At 35.1% G+C, this 24751-nt stretch overlaps 1 protein-coding gene across 1 annotated transcript; it reads right to left on the bottom strand.

Moving 5' to 3' along the window:
* Positions 1 to 51: 51 nt before the first annotated feature.
* Positions 52 to 24024, bottom strand: LOC111707399 (nuclear pore complex protein Nup98-Nup96). The gene is made up of 34 exons (XM_023480503.1): positions 23470 to 24024; positions 22483 to 22614; positions 21702 to 21821; positions 21045 to 21146; positions 20185 to 20258; positions 19260 to 19986; positions 18663 to 19050; positions 18117 to 18264; positions 17342 to 17467; positions 16699 to 16959; positions 15962 to 16139; positions 15296 to 15760; positions 14478 to 14592; positions 14274 to 14379; positions 13899 to 13952; positions 13549 to 13626; positions 13266 to 13327; positions 12752 to 12895; positions 12115 to 12156; positions 11015 to 11144; positions 10103 to 10216; positions 9572 to 9700; positions 8979 to 9335; positions 8042 to 8109; positions 7450 to 7567; positions 6340 to 6413; positions 5928 to 6011; positions 4238 to 4374; positions 3516 to 3694; positions 3260 to 3388; positions 3068 to 3168; positions 2296 to 2407; positions 1415 to 1540; positions 52 to 1131 (listed from the first exon to the last, which is right to left on the bottom strand). The coding sequence occupies exons 1-34, from the start codon at positions 23645 to 23647 to the stop codon at positions 1081 to 1083; spliced, it is 5409 nt and encodes a 1802-aa protein (XP_023336271.1). The 5' UTR covers positions 23648 to 24024; the 3' UTR covers positions 52 to 1080.
* Between the last annotated feature and the right edge of the window lie 727 nt (positions 24025 to 24751).

Genomic DNA, 24751 nt, shown 5'->3' with positions numbered 1-24751 from the left:
CATTTTTTGGCACAAATGTACAGCGAGAAAAATATAAAATATGAGTACAAATTAAAACAAAAAAATCGTTTATTTTTTGAAAATTACATTTAACAATGAATTACATCACAACCGAAAATAATTTGTTGAAAAACAGGGGTGTATATTCTTAAGAATGAATTTTGAAGTTGGGAGAGGGGGGTGGATTAAAAGTGGACACGAAAATAGACAGGTTTCGTCATCATATTTTCACAAAAATTTATTAGTTTTCACTAATTCTGCGAATAAATACCTAAAACGATTTTTTTGGATCTGGTAAAAAAATGATTTTCAGAAGAGGAAAAAAGATTTTTCAAGAAAATATACATCCCTGTTGAAATGTTAAGCGAAGATATCTACTAACGTAACTTATTCTTTAGAGGGAATATTCTGTATGCACGGGTGTGCGAAAGGTCCAAGAAAATATCAAAAAACTTTTAAAATCACGTTAATTTCACCAGTTAATATGGTTGGTAATGTGTTGGGTTTCTCAAACGGGCGGCGATATATAATAATAAACAATGAAAACCGATAACGGGACGAAAGAACTGATTGATGTAATTCAAACGTCAAATAAATCAATACACGGATCATTGGTATATGAGTAAAAATTGAGATAAGAAGAGTAATTATGTTTTTCCCCCGATTTAAATAATTATCCTAAAACATAGGAAATAAATATTACTGCAGTACATTTATCAATATACTGAACAGTTTTTTATTTTTCGGCATTACTCTAAAAATATGATTTTACAAACTTAAATAGAAGTTAAGCTAATCCTGTGTTTCACTGATCATAAATCTATTTGATTAATGATCCTTTAATTTGATTATCTTGAAGTCGCTTCTAAGGATGATCTCTAATCTCTCTAATCAATGATCAACGATAAAGATGACTTGATCTTAGAGGTTTATTGGTCTCTCCACTCACTAATCAGTAATCTACATGATTACAATCATGATGACTTTGGGTTTTATGATCCTTGAACAAAGGCGAATCTCACGATCAATGATCTTCTCTAATACATGTTCTATGATCATTGATCATGAATTCCATAATGTTTACTGATCCATGATTTCTGCTAGGTATGATCTTGTAAGTGTTCTCAGCTCCTACAAAAAATCAATTGTTATTCCAGTTTATCGTGTCTCATACGCATCGCATCGCATCATCGCATCGCATCGCATCGCATCGCATCGCATCGCATCGCATCGCATCGCATCGCATCGCATCGCATCGCATCGCATCGCATCGCATCGCATCGCATCGCATCGCATCGCATCGCATCGCATCGCATCGCATCGCATCGCATCGCATCGCATCGCATCGCATCGCATCGATAGGTAAAGCTTAACATTTTTGATCTCGACTTAATATGCGCATTAATAAATGTACCTGAAGCGCGTAGTCCTCGGGTAGAGGGAGCATAGAGAGGGATTCAGCAAGCTGACGCGCAGTCGACGCCGCACCATCTCCTCTACTCGACTCAAAGGAGTATACTGCGCGCATAAAATGCGCAACCTGAAATCGAGTATAAAATTAGACATCAGTCCAAAAAGGTGCCCTATTAATTCTGAAAATTTCTATTGTATGGTTCAAGGCAGAAATATGATGTTGGTAATATTTATTTTGTGAATTCATTACTCTATACATATGAACGTTGTTTTATGACGGGATTCACTTCGTTTTCTTTAACAGGCGTTTAATATGACCGCCGTCTTTTTGACTGCATAATTCAGCTCTGGTGCGAAACTCTTAGGGAGTATTTCCGCCGGTGTGGTGTTATTTCTGGGTAAACGTTAAATAATGGTAGTAGATTCTACGAAACAAATTTTCCGCGGCTCCGCGCATTTTATTGGCAGTTTACGGTAATGCGCACAACAGAAATCTGGTATTTTATCTGAAATTTCAAAATTAGAAATTATATTTATACATTTAAAATATGCACTATATGCTGATATATAATGTGATTACAGAAGTAATTAACTATACATTAAACTCTCATTAGTTGCAAGTATCAGAATCTTAACAATTAACTTACGTAAACTAAGCTGTAATATCGATCCCTAATGTAAAACAGTTGATTTTTACTTGATTGAGAAATTATGAGAAATACTTTCACTTAATTTACTGTTAACATTCACAGAATTGTGCGCGAATGCCATGGAAAATTTGCTGCGTAGAGTCTACTATCATTATTTCACGTTTACCCAGAAATAACGCCACACCGGGTTGACTTTGAACAAATTTATAAAAGGGGGGGGGGGGTTACTGACCTTTTTAGCAATTTCTGATTGTGAAAGTCTCTGTTTACTATTGTTGACTGGTAAATTAGCAATGGTTCTACATAAACCAGTTACCACAGGTTTCAATCTCTCCAGTTCATACCTATATAAATGTATTAATATTAGGACAGAAAACGCAATGTAACATTTGAACAAAATCCCCCAAAAATTTAAAAAATTGATGAAAAATTCATAAGAAAAATCTTTTAAAAAATTAATTATTAAACTTTAAAAACCGTACCAAACCAAACCAAACCAAACCAAACCAAAAGGTTTCGGAATTTATTAAATGCATGAATGCATGAATGCATGTATACATAAATGCGTAATGCGTAATTTATAAATGCATTTTATAAATCCCGAAACCAAACAGGTGAACATGACAACATGACAACATGACAACATGACAACATGGCAATATGTGAATCAGTGAATCAGTGAATCTGTGAATCAGTGAATCAGTGAATCAGTGAATCAGTGAATCAGTGAATCAATGAATCAATGAATCAATGAATCAATGAATCAATGAATCAATGAATCAATGAATCAATGAATCAATGAATCAATGAATCAATGAATCAATGATAATAAATGAATAAATGAATAAATGAATAAATGAATAAATGAATAAATGAATAAATGAATAAATGAATAAATGAATAAATGAAAAAATGAAAAAATGAAAAAATGAATAAATGAATAAATAAATAAATAAATGAATAAATGAATAAATGAATAAATGAATAAATGAATGAATATTTACCCAAGATTTTCTATATCTCTGGTTTGTCTAAGTTTATTAACTGCTGTGTCTGCTCGGATAAAATCCAGATAAACCTTTCCCTCACTAGCCCAGCCATTTATCTAAAATCAAGGAAATTAAAATTGAAAATTTTAAAACATATAATTTAAAAGAGGCTTTTCCGCGTTAATTTTTAATATAAAATGTGCAAACCTTTTGCGCATCTGCCGCGTCCTGCAGACTGGTGAGAAAATCCTCGAGCTGAGAATAGTTCTGCGAGAGAAGTGCAGAAGGTGCAATTTCTGCTATTATCAGTTTATGCGCCTCATTCCAGTCCTTCGCCTATTTAAAAATCAAATAGCCAATTTTGAATTAATATTTTTTCTCCTTGATTCAAATCAACTTCTTATAATTTATGCATTAAATATAATTTTACTTCTGGAAGGTTGAAGTTGTTAAGTATGTTTACCTTTATTAGCTGTTCTGTGAGCTGGGTGTGTTTGCCCTGAGTGCGCGCCAGTACTGCACGTGCCCGTGCTACCCATGTTACTGGTACGCCTAGGGTATCCATCAGCCATTCCTCCCGTCCTCCATCCTCCAGTTTGACATTGCGTTCAAGAATAGCATCCACACTACTTTTACGCAAAACTGAACAAATTAAGAAATTCGAAAAAGTAATTTTTTGTTTCTCTTATAAAAACTTTCGTTTTTCATAACAGTTTATTTAAGATTTTAAGACATATTACCTGAGAATTAAGAAACCTTACTATATGTTACACATATTACAAATTTGAAATGCCTAAAATAAAGGCTGACTGTCGAGGCCATATACAAAGCAGCAGTCAACTTAATTGTGAAAGATTTTTTGACATTTCCAATAAAAGTTATAAAAATAGATCACTTTTAAATTTTCGTTTTAAAGTCTTGACTAAAGAATTGAAAAAAACCCATACAATTATGAACGCGCATTGATTGATTGATTGATTAACACTTATTTCTACATTCTACAAAACACATAATACTGTTTAGATGAATTTGCTTATTCCACAGTTTTATGTTTATTTTGGTAGAATTATACATTTCGAAAAATGCAGACACTAGGATTTATGCCAGTCCATGCGTGACTCGTGTCTCGAACTATCTGATGTCCCCCTGTAGCTTAGTTAGAAAATAGAAGAACTGATCGTTTACCTGGATCTTTAATGTGAAGAAGGACAAAGATCGCCCAGTCCCAGTATCCCAGGTACTCCAGCTGACTGGAAAACTCGGAGCACAGACGATCGTTTGTCAGGGAACCTGAAGATCGGTATCCCAAGCTACACAACACCCTACACATAGTTCAATATTCCTAATCGTGTTTAATAATTCAATATTCATATTCATGTTTAATTATTCAATATTCATAGTAGCGTTTAATAATTCAATATTCATAGTAGCGTTTAAGGACGGAAATTTATTTAATAGTTGATAAATAACGCACATGTACTGTGTATCAACATAAAACACGGGGGCTAGAACTTAGCTACCTGGCTGTGTGTAATAGCAGATGTACTGTGTATCAACATACACATAGAACTTAGCTACCTGGCTGTGTGTAGTAGCACATGTACTGTGTATCAACATACACATAGAACTTAGCTACCTGGCTGTGTGTATTAGCCTGTGTGTACGATTAAGACAGCTTACTGATATAGAATATTAAGAGATTATGACCTAGTACAAACATCAAATATGCAGTGTACGCTTTCGGAGTACAAGTGTATGGGAAGGTTTTGTATATTAATATTTTACATAGTTTTCTCAGAACCTTTAATGAACAATTATGGTTTGCCAGGGTCGGCTTAAGGTGGGGGGGGGGGGGAGACGCCCACGCCCCAGAAAATCAAGGGGACGTCCCCTTGTCTGGAAAACTGATGGAAATCCCGTCCTCCCGCCCTTGAAAAATGGGTCGAAAGAAGCGAGAGCAGGCAACTTTTAGCCATTTAATTTAAATCATAAGAAAAGATTAAAAATTTTTCTTAACGGTCAGTGTGTCCCCACTTAATTACTCCAAATGAATATTTTTATAAAAATTCAAATCTTGGCATCACATATTCCCCCCTAACTGTTCATGATTTTGAGTCTTTGACATAAAAAGGACCAAATTCCTTGTGAAATATCCAAGGGGGATTTTTTACCCGTATCACTTCCTCTCCCCACCCGATATATACATATTTAAAATGTGCCCTCCCCCCCCTTCCTAAACTTTTAAGTCCTATTCCTTCCCTCCAGTTCAGTATTTTGCTTGCATTTTAGTGTCAAAGCTTTATAAAAATATTCTATAGATTTGTATCACCCTGTAATTGTCGTATGGTTTTAAAAATTACTGCCAAGAAAAATGAGTTAGAATTAATGTTAAACATTTGAGAGTACAGTTTTTAATCTGACATTACTTTTATAAATAGAAGACCAATTGAACATACGTGACAAAAAAATTATACTCATGCAGACCTTTGAAAGTGGAGTACATCTCCTGTATAACTAGTAAAGGATTGGGGTACATTATCACTCTATATACTATAACCTCGTTGACATAAAACCATATTTACAATCCATATAAATAATAAATATAGTTAATCAAACACTGTTAGATAAAGTTTCAGGAAAATAAAAAAAAATTGATTCCATCTGTTAACTTTTACCATTAAAAAAACTTTTGCCAAAAAATTTACAATTTATAATTTCTGTTCCTTAACAACTAAAACAAATAACAGTCCTTTTCATTGGGCAGGATTTAGGAAGGGAAAACAAATAACAGTCCTATTTATTGGGAAGGATTTAGGAAGGGTGGGGTGGGGGGCCTTTATTTTTAAAAATAATATCCCTGAAGCACCAGGCCTACCTATAAATGAACCATGAGGAACTAAAATCCAACTGGTTTGCAGTATGTGTGGTTGGTGCCAAAACACTCTCTAGCTTATGAGATCTAAAAATGACAAATCTTTTAAATTTTTTATTATTTTGTTGACTGCTGATTTAATTTAAGGGACCCTACATTTAAAGAGTGATATGTCCGGTTCACAACAGCTTTGTTTCATCAAACATGAATGAGATATTCACGCTTTTAACTTCAATAACTTGATTGTTTAAATTGTGGCTTCAGAAACAATGTTGGAAATTGTCAGAACTAAGCACATGTCATTATTGATCGATTATGGTTGAAAGGGTACCGTTGTGAATCGGGTATGTCCGTCTTTAAATAGAGGGTAACTTGATACTTAGACATATTATTTTGCCCAAACTAAGTATTTTACCTGTCCGAGTAAAGTTTAATTAGATGATATTTTAGATCCAAAGCTTTCCCTCCATCCTCTCCATCAATGTTACCCTAAAATGTAAATTTTTTTTCATTAAATCATTGAATATAATAGGAATTATATTTTCTTAACTANTCCATCTATGATTTGTGGATAAGATGAAAATATATACTGAAATCACCCAAACCCCCACTCCCCTATTAATCACTTTTTCGTCAAAATTTCCCTTTTTTCCCATTAATACAAAATAATTTTTGCGAAAGGGAGGTAGATGGGATGATTTTTTACTGAAATATGATTAAAGTTTACTACCTGGTTACATGGCAATGAATAAAGGTTTACTACCTGGTTACATGGCAATGAATAAAGTTTTACTATCTGGTTACATGGCAATAAATTAAGGTTAAAAGGTTTACTACTTGGATACATGGCAATGAATAAAGGTTTAAAAGTTTACTACCTGGATACATGGCAATGAATAAAGGTTTAAAGGTTTACTACCTGGTTACATGGCAATCAAAAAAAGGTTAAAGGTTTACTACCTGGTTACATGGCAATGAATAAAGGTTTAAAGTTTTACTACCTGGTTACATGGCAATCAATAAAGGTTTAAAGGTTTACTACCTGGATACATGGCAATAAATAAAGGTTAAAGGTTTACTACCTGGATACATGGCAATCAAAAAAGGTTTCAAGTTTTACTTCCTGGTTACATGGCAATTAATAAAGGTTTAAAGGTTTACTACTTGGATACAAGGCAATGAATAAAGGTTTAAAGGTTTACTACCTGGATACATGGCAATCAAAAAAGGTTTAAAGTTTTACTACCTGGATACATGGCAATGAATAAAGGTTTAAAGTTTTACTACCTGGTTACATGGCAATGAATAAAGGTTTAAAGTTTTACTACCTGGTTACATGGCAATGAATAAAGGTTTAAAGGTTTACTACTTAGATACATGGCAATGAATAAAGGTTTAAAGGTTTACTAGCTGGATACATGGCAATAAATAAAGGTTTAAAGGTTTACTACTTGGATACATGGCAATAAATAAAGGTTTAAAGGTTTACTACTTTGATACATGGCAATGAATAAAGGTTTGCTACCTGTGGTTCCTCTGAGTATGCGGGTTCAGGTCTAGAGGAGTAAGGTTGAGTTCCTCTCCAGGCGGCCTCGTAAACCTCAAGGGTATCAGATATGCTGGAGACAGGATGGGTTAAATACCTGAGAACAGCATCATTTTAATTATTATTAATTAAAACTTGTATTTATGCAAGCGTGAAAACCTAGTTTTGCCTGGAACCTAAACGCCAACCCACTCCTTTTAAGCCAAGCTAAGAACATACCCTTGGTTCTTACGAGTTTCCCACTATTAATTTAAGGCACATCGATCAAGGGGTTTATGAGTTACGATCAAAAATACAAACAAACAGAAATTACTACTTTTTATATATAGATAAAAGATAATAAATATAATAATTTCGTTATAATTATAATTATTATTTTACGATATTTAATATTTTTTTCATGAATTTGTGTTTTGTCATTTTCACTTTTTTTAACATAAATTCTATGTAATTGTTGTTATTATTATTATTATTTTTATCATTTCAATACAATTGTTAATATTAGAATCAACAAGTTCTTCATAAACATTATCATAAAATCTATCTTAGTTATTAAAATTATTATTATTACCAAAGATGAACAGCCATAGATCTCTGCCAGTCCAGGTTAGAACATGTATTCAGTGTTTCCATAGTTCCCTGAATATCATGATTTTGTACTCAAATCTTAATAGTTTATATATAAAATCTATTTATTATTAAAAAATAGATAAACATCCATAAATATATATAATATATTATATATTTATATATAACCTACTAAAACAAGGATTAAAATAATAATAAATGATTTCAGGGTTTAAAAATTTCAAAAAACTCTTCACTTAAATCTTTGCATGATAAAAATGGTCCGAGATATCCCAGGTACTATCTCAAAATTGATTATTTTCAATTATAGTTTTCTGTAAACGTGATTTGAGGATTTATGCAACAGAAGCAATGAATGAAATTAAAAGAAATAACATGTTTTAAATCGAAAAACCATATTGTTAATCCTAAATATTACGACTGTAATTTAGACATACGTATTGCTTGAAATCAACTATATAAGGGTAATATGAAATTATTTAGACTTCGTCTCCAGTGCTTAGGATCAAAGATCCGTTAGATCCGTAACATTTTGGCTTCCTTGCACCCGGATCCGCAAAAATATGCGGTATGCGAATCCACGGATCCGGATCCAAGGGTCAAAATATCAACAAAAACTGAAGAAAAAAATATTTTCCTCTCTGAATCTGAACTGTTGAAAAAAGAGAGTTATTCCAAAAACTCTCTAAACGGTTCATCAAGTTTTAGCGTATAATAAACGAAAAAGAACAAAATTATTAAAAAATACATACTTTTTCTATTCAATAAATCAGAAAATCTGTAAGAAATGTTCATGACCTAGATCTTCTGGATGATATCTGGATGCTGGATTCCCAGTGTGGATCCAGGATCAAATGGATCCTAAGCACTGACGGTATCTGTAAAGCCTACACGATATGTCAAATAATTGTTTCTCCTACCAGTTGAATAGGTTGACCAGCGACCAGACTCATAAGCTCAATCCTCTCCGCCGCAATATATCTATCCGCCTTCACTTCCACCCATCTATCTATCTGCTGTTGAACAAGTTTACTTGAAACTCCGCCTCCGCCCATCTGCGCCACAAGAAGCGCACTACGATGATCTCCTTTACTCTGAAGAGCATCACAAGCATCCTCCACCCGGCCTCCGGTTAGAAGAGCGCGTACTCGGCCCAGGTAGTTTTTCTTCTCTCTGGCGGAGACTTTATCCCGTCTACTCGCCTCCTCTACACCCGCCTCAAGCCAGGCGGAGAATCTATTCCGCCGTTCTATAGTTTCAACATGACCCTCCAATCTCTTAAAAAAAATGACGGTTACAATTGAACCAAGAATGCATATAAGAATAATTTTGGCGTTTTATGAACGAGTTTATTCATATTTTAGGAGAGAAGCTCCGTTTTCTTCCAATTGGCCATTCGAGCTTTTTAAGGTAATATAAATCATCCATCCAGGTGATGTCAAAAATTTTTAATTTTCCAGGAGTTGAGAAAGAATTTTTTTAAAAAACTTTTTTCCGTCCTACAAAAACATACCCCGGTTGCTTGATCCAGGTCCATCATACTATCCTCTAGGTCACACAGTTGACCCCACAGTGCATGAATTAGATTCCAGGTATGCCTGGTTTCCTCTAATTGTTTCCGGCTCTCGTCATCATTACATTCCTGCACAATCAAATTATTTCAAATCAAATCAAACAATCAAAATTATTTTGTTCCCATAAAATCAAAATATGGGAATTTCTTTTTCAGCCTCTACCCCGAACCCCGATCCCTCTACCTCAACGGTAGCAGAATCGAAGCATGTATAATTTTATTATAATAGCTTGGGAGGTTGTCAAGGTTATTAATATTTACTCCCGCCGTTTACCCACACTTACTTGATTTTAATTTAAAATTTTGCTATGAAAGTCTCAACAAACACTATCTAAACCAAACTAAGAACATACCCGTGGTTACCCAATCAAAATTTGAGGCAAATTGGACAAGGGGAAATGAGTTATGATCGGACATACAAACAAACAGACAAACAAACAAATATTATAACTTTATATATGTATATATGACCTCTAGTTGTCTGGTGGCCTCTTGATGATGTGTATATAAATTATTGATAGATTCAGAAGGAGAATAAAAAGGTCCATTATCATCTACACAACACTCGGAGTTCTCTAAACACACCTGAACAAGAACAGAATAGTTTTTTTTGTCGAAGAATCTAGAATTCTTGGTTGCCTTTTTTTCACAAATTAAATTTTTTTCAAACTAAAAAGCACAAGAAAAGAATCCCTGAAAGCTAAGTGAAACTTTTTGCCAAAATAACTAAGGTTCGTAAAAACCGGATTTCTGATAATTTTTTAGAGTTAACACATATTTCCGTCCAATATGATCACAATGAACAATTGGATTCCTTCAAATTGGTCTAGAAAAATTCTCGGGTCTAGGTAACTATAAAAATCTGAGATTTTAACAAGAATTTGTCAGAACTAAGACTGAAAATATTTTCCCCCAAAAAGTCCTAAAGTTGATTAGTTTTGTGTTTTTTGGGAAATTTTTTGGTCCAAATTTTGGAGAAATGGACAAGAATTTAAAAAGACTTGGTCTTAAAATCTGTTTCTCAAAAACAAATCTCTGAAATTGGTGACTAAGTCCTGGGAATTTCTCGGGTATAACTGGGAACTTTCTGAAATTCACAGAAGGAGAATATGAAAATTGTCCCCACTTTATTCCAAAGATAGCAAAAGATATCACATTGCCGCATTTTAGATCCTGTCATTTGAAAATGTTATGTCATCTAAGAATAAACAGAAATTTTTTTTACAAAAAAAGTTATCTAAACAACAAAAAAATACCATTATGAAAACTTTGAGTGATAAGATTGGCTACATTATTCTCCTAATTCTAATATTTGAGCAATGTCTATTGATATCTATATTGAAAATCATTTAATAATCTCAACAACTTAATATTTATCTGTACCTGTAACCAGCTCTCTAAACTAGTGAGCTGCCAAGGTTTGAGTTGAGATTGCTCTACAGAAACCAGGTTCAAGTATCCGCTACCAGGGTTCTCTACGTGATCTAAACCACCCAGGAACCCGACACGGAACCTGGAGATTATCAAATCTCATTTAGAAATCTGAATCTTGATAATCAACTGCTTGTTAGGATGGTCTTGTAACTGCAAGTGGCCTTCCAATAGAAGAGGGAGAAGTCCGATTCACATTAGTACCTTTCAATCCTTTACTGATCAATAACATGGAAGATATTGTCGTTTTTCTAATAATTTCCTCCATATTGTTTCCGAGGCAGAAAAATTGAAATAAAACCAACTTTTGAAGAGAAAAGACTGAATTATTAATACTATATTCAAAATGAATTCTTGATCATACAAAGCTTGAAAAAGTACCCTTGTGAATCGGACAGTGACATGCCACTCTAAAAATGATGAGTCACTTGAAATTATATCTGCAGTTCCTTAAATAAGTGATAAAGTATAGACTAAGTATTCTCATTGACAAAAAAAATAGAAAATAAACCGAAATAGCAAAAAAACTACTTTAATAAAAAATCAAATCACAAGTTGCAAGGATGGCCTAAGACTCCAGTACTGGTTCGGAGTTTCAAGTTCTCCTCGTGTCCTGGTTTTTCAGCCCGGCCTACTCTGTTGTGAATAAATAAGTTTAATGTTTTTACTTTGAATTTACGAAGTACCCAGCCACACGATCAAATTTGAGCCATGTCCCACTTTAGAATACCTATCTTCCAAATTGCCACCCATCAGTTGAAAGTTTGAATAATGAGTATTTCCCTAGTGAGTTAAGAAGGTTCCAATTTTATATGGTTTTTAATGGTAATTATTGAAAACTAGTCTTTTTAATTTGGTATGGTTTGGGTTTGATTCTAGTTTTAACCAATCCTAGTCAGAATGGAATTTATATGGACAAGAGTTAAGACAGAGGAATTAATCTCAGATAATTTTGAATTCTTCTTTGATTAAACCATTGAATCAGTTAGAAACAGTACATGTAACTGCATAAATTAAAGAATTTATTATTTTATATATATTGAGGTTGATTCCTTTTATTGTGGAAAAGTCCTGAATCGGCAATCTGTTGAAACCTAAAAAGAAGTCTTTGTTATTAAATCAGAAGTGTTATTTCCGACGTGGGGGAAGGGGAGGGGGGGAATATTTACTAGAAATTTTTATTTATCTAAAACGGACAATTAAGTTCTTTATTTCCCCACTAGCCTGTATCAAACTCAAACTCAAACTCAAACTCAAACTCAAACTCAAACTCAAACTCAAACCATAAGTTGTAGGCATGGCCAAAGGCTCCAGTGGATCGGAGTTTTATGTCCACCCCATTCCTGGTTTTTCAGCCCTAGCCTTCTGTTTAAACGGTAAAATATGCGTCTTATCCTCATTTTTGTTTACTTTGTAGTTGCGAAGCGCCAAGCCACACGACCTTTGAGCCATGCCCCACTTTAGAATACCTAACATCCAAGGATTGCTACACGGTTTGTTAAGTTTGGATGCTGGGTATTTCCCTAGCGAGTTTTACCGTTTTTGTCAAACTCAAACTCGAACTCGAACCTTGCTAAAGAATTAAATGTAATAAGTTAATAGAACGATCGAAACACTGCACAAAAAAAGTCAATCTGCAAAATATTTTTTTTTGAAATGAGGGGAGAGGGGAAGATGTAGAACACAAACCGTTGGCTGAGGTAGCTGTTGCTAAGCGGAAGGTCTGTATCTGTGTATTGAGGAGTAATAACAGCAGGTTGTTGCTGAGCGATCTGAGCGCTTGCCAGCTGAGGGAACTTTTCATACCCACCGGTCAGCGTGTAGCTGGGTAGTCTGCACACACATCAATATTATTAGTGTTCCATGCTTTCAAGGGTCAATACTGAATCTGCTAAAAATTCTGCAGAAACAGAGCAGCGTTATTATAAAACTAGAGGCTCATTTTGCAAGTATTTAAGTTCAAATCTTTTAAGTCCTTGACCGAATTTCATTATTTAAGGCCTTTCCTCCCTTTAATTTTGGAAATTACCATTGATTACTAATCAACCTTTCTATGTCCAATTAATGATCTATCATCCTTTTCATTCCAGTTTTCAAACAAAAATTATATATTTTCAAAAACTAACATTAAAATTCCTTAAATACCACAAAAAATTAAAACACCATTATTTAAAAAAAATCACATTAAACATATTGTTTGTTCCTATTCATAGTATTCTTGAGCTGTGAATTCTCCAGCTGTGAACTACGGTTCAGATTAATACTCTAAAATAAAAAATATTTCATTATTACTTCACTTATCATTCTTTAAGGACACACCTTTTTCAGAAATTGTAAAAATAAAACAGAACAAAAAATTTAAAATAAAAAATATCAATATCAATATCAATATCAATATCAATATCAATATCAATATCAATATCAATATCAATATCAATATCAATATCAATATCAATATCAATATTGTTTTTTGTTAAACTAAACACCTGTGATTGGGTTGAATAGTTGGATCTGAGTAAGCTCACGTTTAGACTAGTTTCACCAAGAAAACTTCCTCCTAATCCCTGAACAGTTAATATTTCGAGTACTGTACTTTTATGAGGTTTCTACACAAACTTTTCATCTAGTACTTCCCCTTTATGTATGTTTATTGTCTTCTTCTAATCCATATATCTTAGCAACCTGATGGTGTAAATCTGATATTTCAAACTGGGGACTATTTAATCTAGTAGAGTTCATAGTTTGAAATATTATAGGTCTATGACATCCGGTTGCAAAGATGTAGGGGAAAAAATAGTTTGTTTCGAAAAATTAAATTAAAAATTTACATTCTTACCTTGTTTGGCATCAGTACAGAGGTTGCAATTTCTTCTATAAGCCTGGGACGAGCCTACAGCAGGTTATTGTTAAAACCAACGATGTTGAATGATTATAGGTTTAGAGGTTGAAATATATACCTGGAGTAGGTTTGATGTAGGATTTCTTTGTTGGAGGATTTTAGGTTTAGATGTTTGAATATACCTGGAGTAGGTTTGATGTAGGATATTTCTGTTGAAGAATATAGGTTTGGAAGTTAAAAATACCTGGAGGTAGGTTTGATGTAGGATTTCTATGTTGAAGGATTTTAAGTTTAGAGGTTTGAATAAACCTGGAGTACGGTGGATGTAGGATTTCTCTGTTGAAGGATATTAGGTCTAGAATTTAAATATACCTGGGATAGGTTTGATGTAGGATTTCTCTGTTGCAGGATTATAGGTTTAGGGGTTGGAATATCCAAAGCTTCTCCGTCCTCCAGACATTCAGAAAAAAGTGCAGACCTAATAGGATAAAAAATATATCAGAAAATTGATGATTGAATAATCCGGGATATTAAATTTTTTTGTAAAAATTATTTAGTTTGGCGGTCATAAGCTACCTGAGTAAGGTTCTCCGCGCGTTGATATTTCCGTCAACCTCGTTCATCTCGACATCCTGCTCCTGGTCTGAGGATACTCCGTCAGATTCAGTTATCTCAACAGCACGCTGATTGTCTAAGCAAACAAATATATGACGCCAAAAAAGTAAAATGGGTCCAAATGTGTAAATCTTTAGGTTTCTGTTTAAATGTTTCTCTGAGCTGTCTGAGTCTAGAGTCTGGTAAAAATCTTGCTTTGTCCACAGTCTAGTGTATAAGTGTAGGTTTCTTTGTTTGTGTCCACTGTCGTATGAAGGTTTCTTTGTTTGTGTACACTGTATAGTGTATGTAAATTTCTTTGTTTGTGTCCACTGTATAGTGTATGTAAGTTTCTTTGTTTGTGTCCACTGTATAGTTTATGTGGGTTTCTTTGTTTAAGTCCACTGTCTAGTGTATGTAGGTTTCTTTGTTTGGGTCCCCTGTCTAGTGTATGTAGGTTTCTTTGTTTGGGTCCACTGTCTAGTTTATGTGGGTTTCTTTGTTTGGGTCCACTGTATAGTGTATGTAGGTTTCTTTGTTTGTGTCCACTGTCTAGTTTATGTGGGTTTCTTTGTTTGGGTCCACTGTCTAGTGTATGTAGGTTTCTTTGTTTGGGTCCCCTGTCTAGGGAATGTAGGTTTCATTGTTTGGGTCCCCTGTCTAGTGTATGTAGGTTTCTTTGTTTGGGTCTACTGTCTAGTGTATGTAGGTTTCTTTGTTTGGGTCCCCTGTCTAGTGAATGTAGGTTTCTTTATTTGTGTCCACTGTCTAGTGTATGTTGGTTTTTAACTCAAGTTTACCTAACACTTCTGTATTCAACTTAATTCTGCTTGAATCAGTTTTAACGTCCAAACTAATCGTTCTTTTCTCAAGGTGCAAAGTTTTCATCTTCTTTTTGTTATCTACTCCGGGTACCCCTTGAACCCCTTGTACTCCAACACCATCCTCCTCGTCCGATTCATCCAACCCATACTTAGAGAAATGATCAACTCTGAACACCCATGAACCGGTCTCTGGTCTGTATTCAATGAACCGGGCTCCAAGTCGTGTACTTGCACGAACTAGCTTGTCTTCGTAGTTCATGGCACGTAGTCGTTCGGATGATTTGATGATTGATGAATCAGCCTTGTCCGTCGGCCACACTTTGTCTAGGGTTATCTGAGCCTTCTTGTTCAGACCGTCTCCAAGGTTTGGTTTGTTTTGATCGTCAGGGTAGACGATTACCTCCTTGTGACGAAAGAAAACAATTTCGTCCAGATTTAAACCTAAAGAAGACCAATCAAAATTGATTTAAATGGATGTAATCAATAATCATGTAATCTCATTTTCTTTGTAGAAACCCAACTCATCTCTCATGACGGTTCGGTAAAAATCTCATCTCAATAACATTCTACTCGTATATAGTATAGATAAACTACTAATTATTATAAAAACCTTGTTTTTTAATCAGACATTGAAAATTGTACCGGCTATATTAGTGACTCCAGGATAATGAATATTCCCGTATCCTTCCCGTCCAATAGTAAACCCTTCGACCAGGCAGTTTCCGTCCTTGTCTGGCCGGATCTCCGCCAGCGGCGGAATTGTATAATATCCACTCCGCCGTAGGGTTATCCCGCCAGGATGGGAACAAACCTCTTCATCCTAAAACAGTTTTAATTAAGTAAAGTTTTTATGATCCTTCGCGAAAATTAAGCAAAATTTACTGCCCCCAGTTTCAAAATAAGTTTCAAAATTAGAAGTGAATTGGTTGTCATCTTCGTTTCTCTTTTTTTAAATGTTGCTCAAGAACCTTTATTTATAACTCAATATGTGTATCAATCAGGATGAAGACAAGGGTGCATATAATGTATATTTTCTTGAAAAATCACTCTTTGAAAATTTTTGTTTCCTCCACAAATTAGGTATGTTTGCACGGAGCGAAAAAAAATCATATGGTATTCTTCACGGTATTGGGGGAAAATATTTGATTTTTATTCCTATAACTATAAAAAGGATGAAAAAACTTGCTTTATGATATATCCCCCCCCCCACCCAATTTATCAAATATAATTGTGTGTATTTCTTAAAATTATACAATCTAGGATAAAGAGGAGAAAGTCGACAAATATTCAACTATTTTTAATTGTTATTATAATATTAAATTAATATAAAAGGAGAAGCTGAGGGGGGGATTATCAGGAAAATATCTGATAACTATTACCTTATCTGATTCAGCACTGTTTTGTGAGGTATTTAGTCCTGATTTATCCATCACTTCCTCATCCATCTGCTGAACCAACTTCTTCCTGGTGTTCAGGGCCGCGAAGCTGTCGTCCACCTGGATGGAGAGGTCTGGGTCGGAGCGTGTAGGTATTTCCGTCTTCTTGGGACGTGTCTCATCCAGGGGTACGGTTAGAGATTTCTCCAGGCTTGGATCATCTCCCAGGGAAGACAGGACGGAGTTGTTCACATTATCCGTCCTCTGTTAATAAAAAATATATTAAATCATTTGATTGGTACAGGATCACATGGTAAACATATCTTTCTTTCCTTTACTTCGTCAAATTACATTCTTTTCAATTCATTTTGTCCTTTGTCTTGTGATGCATCTTTTGTCCTGCATGTTGATTGTTGACCTATTCATCAGCATCTGATGCCCTGCATTCTGTCCTATTTCTTGTCATGCATCTGTTCTCTTGCATTATATACCTATTTTCTATCATGGTCTGTTGTCCTGCTACCTGACCTTTATCCTGCATTCGTACCCAACATACAAAAATCTGTTCAATTTCTGCAATCTGTATTGTCCTTCTGTTCTGTCTCATGTTTACCTTTACTTATCAACATAAATTCTACAATTTTACCTTGGGTCTCAGTATTAATTTTTTAACACTGGATCTTGGAGAGAACATTTCTCCCGTTGTCGATAAATCATCTTCGAGTCCGTCGAACATTGAGCTTTTAGTCGAATCAACAGCTTTAGTTCGAACCTGTAATAATTCAAACATTAATATCAAAATAGGGTTAGGCTGAAACTAAATTTTCAAACTATTTACAAATATTGCAATTCAAAATAATGATTTAACGGTTAAGTTTAATAATTTTAATCAGAAGCCATAAAGAAGTCTCGTCTCAGCCAATCAAAATCAAGAAAATTCTAAAGTTTTGTTTATTTACAGAAAAAAGACTTAAAAATCACTTCAAATGAAGAGTTTCCCCACAGTACTGAATTGATTAGCGCTGTTCCCTCCAAAAGTTTAGACCCATTGGAAGCATTTTTACAAAAGTATATGGGAGCCGATGGCGGTCTGGGCTCTCCAAGGAGGGGGGGGGGGGTTTCAGATTTTCCCCTTTTCTTATTTTATCAATAATAATTTTTTTCGTTAAACATTTTCTGGAAGTGATTTAGCTGCGATTTCCCGTGCTAGCTAGACAAGTAAGTCACACACAGCTGGAAAATGTCTAACGACAAATGGCTCCAAAGAATGTAAATTGTGACTGCAAGGAACTAGTTTATCAAAACAATAACAATTGCCGAAACTTTCCTATTGAGAGTAGGAAGACGAAGCTTGCTTACTGCCTGTTGTTTACGTACATTAACCAAATGACCTGGCCTTCCCATCTCAGTAAAATGTTTACCTTGATATTCCTGTGAGGTGAGACCTTGTATTGACCAGCAGCGAGGAGCTTCTGAGCAGCTGGGGCAGTAAGTCCGCCAGGTTTAAGCAGCTCAGCTGCTTTCCCAGTCTCCGCGACTGGTTTAAACAACGGGTTCTCTCCAAAAGGACTGAGTATAAGATGGTTAGTTTGTTAACTTGTTATAAGTAACAGCGATCTTTGGACTTGGATCAACACCCAATTTAACATTAATCTTAATTTTAAGCGAATATTCATGACTTTTTAAACAAGAGTCAAAATAATACTTATATCGGGTACATTTCTAAACCAGTTTGAAAGCAGCATGATCCATCTTTAACCCACCGACCAAAAATGAAAGAACTTCTAATATAAATTTCTAGACTTTTAGCATCCATTAACCTTCCCTGGGGTTATGTGAGGTCCCAATTAAAATGTGTGCATGTTAAGCCGTTTTGACGTTTAATGGATACAAACGGACAGACAAGACAGGTATATATAAAGGAGAAGTATAAGTGTAAATAATAAATATTGTAAACTTTTAATTACCTAGTTGCTAGGGCCATCAGGAGCTGCTGTTGAACCGCCGAGCTTTGTGGCTGAGGGGCAGGAGCTTGGTTGATCGCAGTCTGACCGCCAAAATTTAACCCGCCGCTACCAAAAGCTGAAGTTCCGGTACTTGTTCCGAAACCGGTTGTTCCGGCTCCAAAGCCTGTTGTTCCGGTGCCAAACCCTGTAGTCGGCGCACCGAATAATCCGCCGGGTTTAGCAGCACCACTGAATAAACCACCACCAGTGGCAGTACTTGATCCAAACCCTCCGAATCCAGTACTGGCGCCGGCGGTACTAGTGCCGCCGAAAGAAAAGGCAGGTTTAGCTTGGTTGCTACCGAACAAACCACCACCGCCGGTGCTGGCAGCCCCAAATCCTCCAAACCCTTAAAAGAAATAATCATTATGAAAAGTTGTAACTTTTGCAAAATTTTAACAGTTCTACTACTATCCAAAATATGTGTTCCCCCCCCCCCACAAAAAATCATGTGTTATTTATCTTTAAATCCTCTGATGATGTATTAAGAAATTTTTAATACAAAGGGGAGGGGGTTAATTTTTGAAGCAATAACCTTGTAAAATTGTTAATATTAACCTGTACTAGGTTGAGAAGTTGTTGCCGCTCCAAATCCTCCGAATCCAGGTTTGGCGGCGGTGCTCCCGAATAAACCTCCGCTCTGGGAGGTGGAGGTAGCTCCGAACCCACCAAAGGCTGGCGTGCTCGAGGCGGGGGTTGCTCCAAATCCACCGAAAGCTGGTTTAGCCTGGTTTTGAGCACCAAAGAGTCCAATGCTTGGCTGAGCCGCCGGTTGGGCGGGTTGACCAAAACCAGTAAAGGAAGTACCTGTGCTAGCCCCGAAACCGGTGGTGGGAGCAGCACCAAATAAACCGCCGGCAGGCTGAGGGGCAACCGACCCGAACGGTTTGCTCTGAGCACCGAACAAGCCGCCTGACTGTGCCGGCTGTTGAGCACCAAACCCACCGAAGCCTGTTGTTGAGGTAGTTGTAGCACCAAATGGTTTAGCTCCGAACAATCCACCGGCCTGAGTCGTCTGTTGGCCAAATCCACCGCTGCCGAAAGCTGGTGCAGCGGCGGCCGTCCCGGTACCACCAAATCCTGAAGTACCAAACAACGGTTTCTGCTGTTGACCAAAAAGTCCACCAGAGCTGGAGGCTGGCTGAGAGCCGAATAGTCCACCGCCGGCTGCCGGTTGAGTAGAGCCGAAAAGTCCGCCTGCAGCAGCCCCACCTCCTGCTGTACCTTTACGGCCGGCCATATAATCCTCACATCTTAGCTCTTCCATTGATTTGTTTTCATACTCCTGAACAAATAGATGAAGTCATATAATTGCAAAAGAACTAAAAAAAATTATACATATTTAAAGATACCAATAGCATTTTTAAAATATCATTTTGTAAATTTCTTGTGCAAAAAATTGGTACCGTTGTAAATAGAGCATGCAATTTATTGCAGATGGGTCATTTGAAATTAGGTCGACAGTTCCTTAAAGTAAATTTACCTTCATGCAGGTTATACATTGATGTCTGGTGGCTATACTTGTCTGAACACCAGATTTCATCATCGTATCAGAACCTGAACATTATGAACTTAGTTCAGAGTTTTTGTGACAACTGTAAGATTTCACTTTGTGGCAGATTTGACGGAATTAGCTAATTATGTATAGCAGATTTTTTGTGTCTTAACTCTTAATGTCGTAAGTGGCAGTTTTAGGGTGAAAACCCAGTAGTCCTAGAAGAACCCATGAGTTAGTTATATCGTAAAAATCACTGGATCATTGCTTAATTCAATCAGAGCTCTATCAATTTATAATTTTCAAAGTATAAAGTTTGCGTAAATAAAAGAGAGGACTTATAGCTTTGTGATAGGTGTCGTAAAAGAAAATTTCTTGAGTTAGTTTTACTTTGATTTTAATATTTTCCAATACATTTCTGTTGCTATTTCAATCGTGCTTTTTAATATTGTTCAACTGTAGGGTTTTTATTCGTAATTGTGTTTTACTGATTGACAAAATCGCATTTTTAATTGTTGTAGCATCTTACACTTTAATTGAACCAGTGCTTAGGATCCATTTCATATTAATGCGAATCTGGATCCGAATTCTTGATCCATTTTGAACAAAAATGGATACGGATCCATGTCATGAACATATTATCAAGAATTGCTATTTTTTCAACAAATTAATTGAATTTCCCCCCCAAAAAATCTTAACAAATACATGCTTAAAAAACTTATAACTCTCAAAATACAAACCTCATCTAGAGATTATTAAAAGCTGCCTAATCTTTGAAATGCTGAAGATCTGGACCCGCATCCATTTTATTGCAGTACTAAGCATTGATTTAGATCATAATTTCTTACCTTGCATCGGCGCAAATTTAACGTGGGCGGTTCCCGGCTGTTGGTTTGAATTGGTGTTGGTGCTTCCGAATCCGAAAGTGGAACCGCCTCCGAAACTGGATCCTAAAATAGAATAAGCTTTAATTCTTTAATAAATAAGAAATTTTTCAATTTTTACTTTGAAAGGTTAAGTAAACCGTTCTGAAGCTAACAACAACACCCTTACAACCCTAACCTATATGTATTCTGTAATTAACACTTTACTATGTCCATGTCAAATGGAGGAGCCCTGCCTTTACTGTAGAGTGTAGATAAACCTTATTTTACTGTAGATAACACTTCATTTACTTTATATACACCTTTAATTACTGTACATAACAAATGTTTTTTGACATAAACAAAAACCTTCATTTACCGAACGTGAACCTATTTTGTTTTTAAACTTTGTGAAGAAACAATCTCAAAAGCACGCGAGGGTCAACCCAGACCGAAATATATTTTCAATAAATGTGGAACTAACATCTATTTTTTTACTCTACAGAGGTTTGGTCCATCACCATCACAGAATTTTAAATCTATTTTTAATGTACATTGTATAATGTATGTATAAATAAATAATTAAATAAGAGTTCATTCCGTGGAAATCATAAAGCTACCCATAGTGTAGATGACCCCTACCTGTAGCTCCGAATGTTGTTGATGGTTGTCCTGAGAAGAGACCTCCTGCCTGGGTGGTTGCTGTAGATCCAAACAATCCTCCCGACTGTTGAGCAGGCTGACCAAACCCACCAGCAGTTCCTAGATCATCAAAATATATTCTTTCACCGGAATAATTTTACTTTTATTCTTAATCTTGAAGGACAGGTATTTTTATTTTTTTACAAGAACTAGGGGTTTATTCGCTGTAATGGGGAAAAATAAGGATTTTGAGAACATTAAATAAATTAAAGATAAAACAATGGTGCAAAATTCCCTTCTATTTTTGTTTAACCTTTTTCGTATTTAACCCCCCCCCCCTTCCATACAAACAAGACTAAAAGTTCTTGCAAACATTTTTTATCAACAGTGTTCAGGAACCACTTAATTTTTATGCGCACTGGATCCGCACTAGAAAAAAATGGATCCGGATCCAGGTCATTTCTTCGAGATTTACTGAATTTTTTTAACCAAAAAATAATTTTCAAATTTTTGATTTATTTTTTCGCTTATTTTTATGCTACAACCATTCAGAAATAAGAAATTTTTATAATCTCTCTTTTTTTTCAAAAGTTAAGATTTGGGGTTCAGGAGTAAAAAGTTTTTTTTTGCAGTTTTTGGTTGATATTTTACCCCTTGGATCCGGATTCGGATCCAGGAAGCCAAAATCTTGCGGATCCAACGGATCCGGATCCTAAGCACTGTCATCAATTGTTATCATAACTAAACTAAGATACAAATTAAATTTATTCCGAATAATTACCTCCGAATGCATTGCTCGGTTGACCGAAAGCCCCCGTAGTACTACCGAATGTGGATGTGGCGGTAGTTCCTCCTGAACCAAATAGTCCTCCTCCTGTACCCGCAGCAGGGACACTGCTCGATCCAAACAGTCCTTAAAGAAAGTGTTCGGAAAATATGGCAGAATGAATATAATTGTAAATCTCCTGATTAAAGAAAGTGTTCGGAAAATATGGCAGAATGAATATAATTGTAAATCTCCTGATTAAAGAAAGTGTTCATAAAATATGAAAGAATGAATATAATTGTAAATCTCCTGATTAAAGAAAGTGTTCGGAAAATATGAAAGAATGAATATAATTGTAAATCTCCTGATTAAAGAAAGTGTTCGGAAAATATGAAAGAATGAATATAATTGTAAATCTCCTGATCAAAGAAAGTGTTCGGAAAATATGAAAGAATGAATATAATTGTAAATCTCCTGATTAAAGAAAGTGTTCGGAAAATATGAAAGAATGAACATAATTGTAAATCTCCTGATTAAGGATATGAAAGTAAACCCTTCCACAGTCAGTGAAACGAAAACTAAAAATTATATGATCCGTTGCGGGTATATTTTTGTTTATAATAAAACTACCAAGATGTTAATATTTACATGATAAATCAGTATTTCCCCGCCAAAATCATATTAAATCTCCAATGAGTTAGAGATTAAATTGGTCGAATCAATTAATCAACCAACCCATAGATGAATCAGCCAAACAAATCAATCAATCAACAAATAAATCAATCTGTCAATAGATGAGCAAATATACAGCCAAAAACTAATTAATCAACCAAAAAGCAATCAGTCAACCATGCGATCAATTATTAACCCTAAATCTAATCCAACAATTAGCCAACCAAATCCAATCAAACAGTTTATCAATCGTAAAATTGGCCAATCATAGGATCAATCTACAAATTAACTAACCATTCAACCACTAAATCAATCAATCAATTATATTACCTCCTCCTGTGTTGCCAAAAGCTGACCCTCCAGCTCCAAACGCCGGTTTATTCTGCTGCGCAGCTCCAAAAGTGCTCGGGGTACCTCCAAACATACTGGTATTTGGGGCGGCTCCAAAACTTGTATTAGCTCCAAACCCTCCTCCCGTGTTGGCTCCAAAGGCGCTCTGCCCAAACATTTTATTGATATCACTAGATTTCTGTTAAGATTGTATTTTCTGAAGAAAACAAAGATTAAAGATCTGAACAAGTTTCTAAAAACTTCAAATAAGCTAATGTTGTAATTTTCCGCAATTAAAATAGTTGAATTGAAAATGCAGCTTTTAATGGTTAATATCGTGCACATTAGAGTAATAACTTTAAGGTAAGGAAGATTTCTTTAGGTATTAGAACACCCAAGGAACAGAATCAAAATTAACAGCTTTCCGTGAACAGTGAAATTCCCAAGGTTATAACGCAAGGAAAGTTAATTTCAGTTGCGAATATTCATTGTACATATAGAAACCAGTTCTCTCTGGGCGGAATTGTAAACAAGAATAGATGCATCAGTGTTCGTTTAATATCCGAGGAGGTTAAAACCATTAATTATGATAATTCACATAATAATTCCTATGACCAGAATATTTCATTGAATTTTTATGTGAAAGATGTCAGGCTTCGGCATCCGTCTTAAGTTTACATAACCGTCCAGAGACGGTACACTGCAGTACAAAAGATTGCGTACACCTCTGAAATAACTTTCCTTGCATTATAACCATGGAAATTCACATCTTTTATACAATAGTTACGTTTACAACAAAAATCAAGTTACTGAACAGTCCTTATTCACAAAATACTGTGAATCGTACATTACAGTTTAAATTTCCCTAAAACAAAGATTATATGAAACTAAGAAAACTCTAAAAAAGTCGGAGAATGAAACAATTTCCTCTAGTGACATTGTTTGTTGTTTATATACACAGTACACACTAAAGGTGCTGTGGCGTTTCCATAGCACCCACACTAATCCAATGACGAAATATAAAATGACTCATTAAAACTTAAAAGTAATTTTTTGATAAGAAAATTTAAAATACCCCCAGACATCGAATTTTCAATGGGCGATAGTAAACTTTGATAACTTACAAAAGGAAACGAGAGTGCAGAAATTTTTAAGTATTAAAATTCTTTCTAGGCTCTTTCTTTAGCTTTAGCTTTATCACTATTTAATGCAAACATTTTTTTATCAATAACTAAATAATATATTCTATATTTTGTCAAAATCAGCTTAATAAATAAAGATT

Source organism: Eurytemora carolleeae, unplaced genomic scaffold (assembly GCF_000591075.1).
Source record: "Eurytemora carolleeae unplaced genomic scaffold, Eaff_2.0 scaffold803, whole genome shotgun sequence".
NCBI classification, from domain to species: Eukaryota; Metazoa; Arthropoda; class Copepoda; order Calanoida; family Temoridae; genus Eurytemora; species Eurytemora carolleeae.
Note: the sequence above shows the minus strand (reverse complement) of the source record. Positions and strands in the feature narration are given on the sequence as shown.

Coding starts and splice junctions, on each gene's coding strand:
- LOC111707399 (XM_023480503.1), bottom strand. CDS start 23,647: ATGTTTGGGCAGAGCGCCTTTGGAGCCAACACGGGAGGAGGGTTTGGA. Junction 20,259..21,044: donor TAAATTTGCGCCGATGCAAG/GTAAGAAATTAT, acceptor CATAATGTTCAG/GTTCTGATACGATGATGAAA. Junction 6,414..7,449: donor CATACTCAGAGGAACCACAG/GTAGCAAACCTT, acceptor TTTACATTTTAG/GGTAACATTGATGGAGAGGA.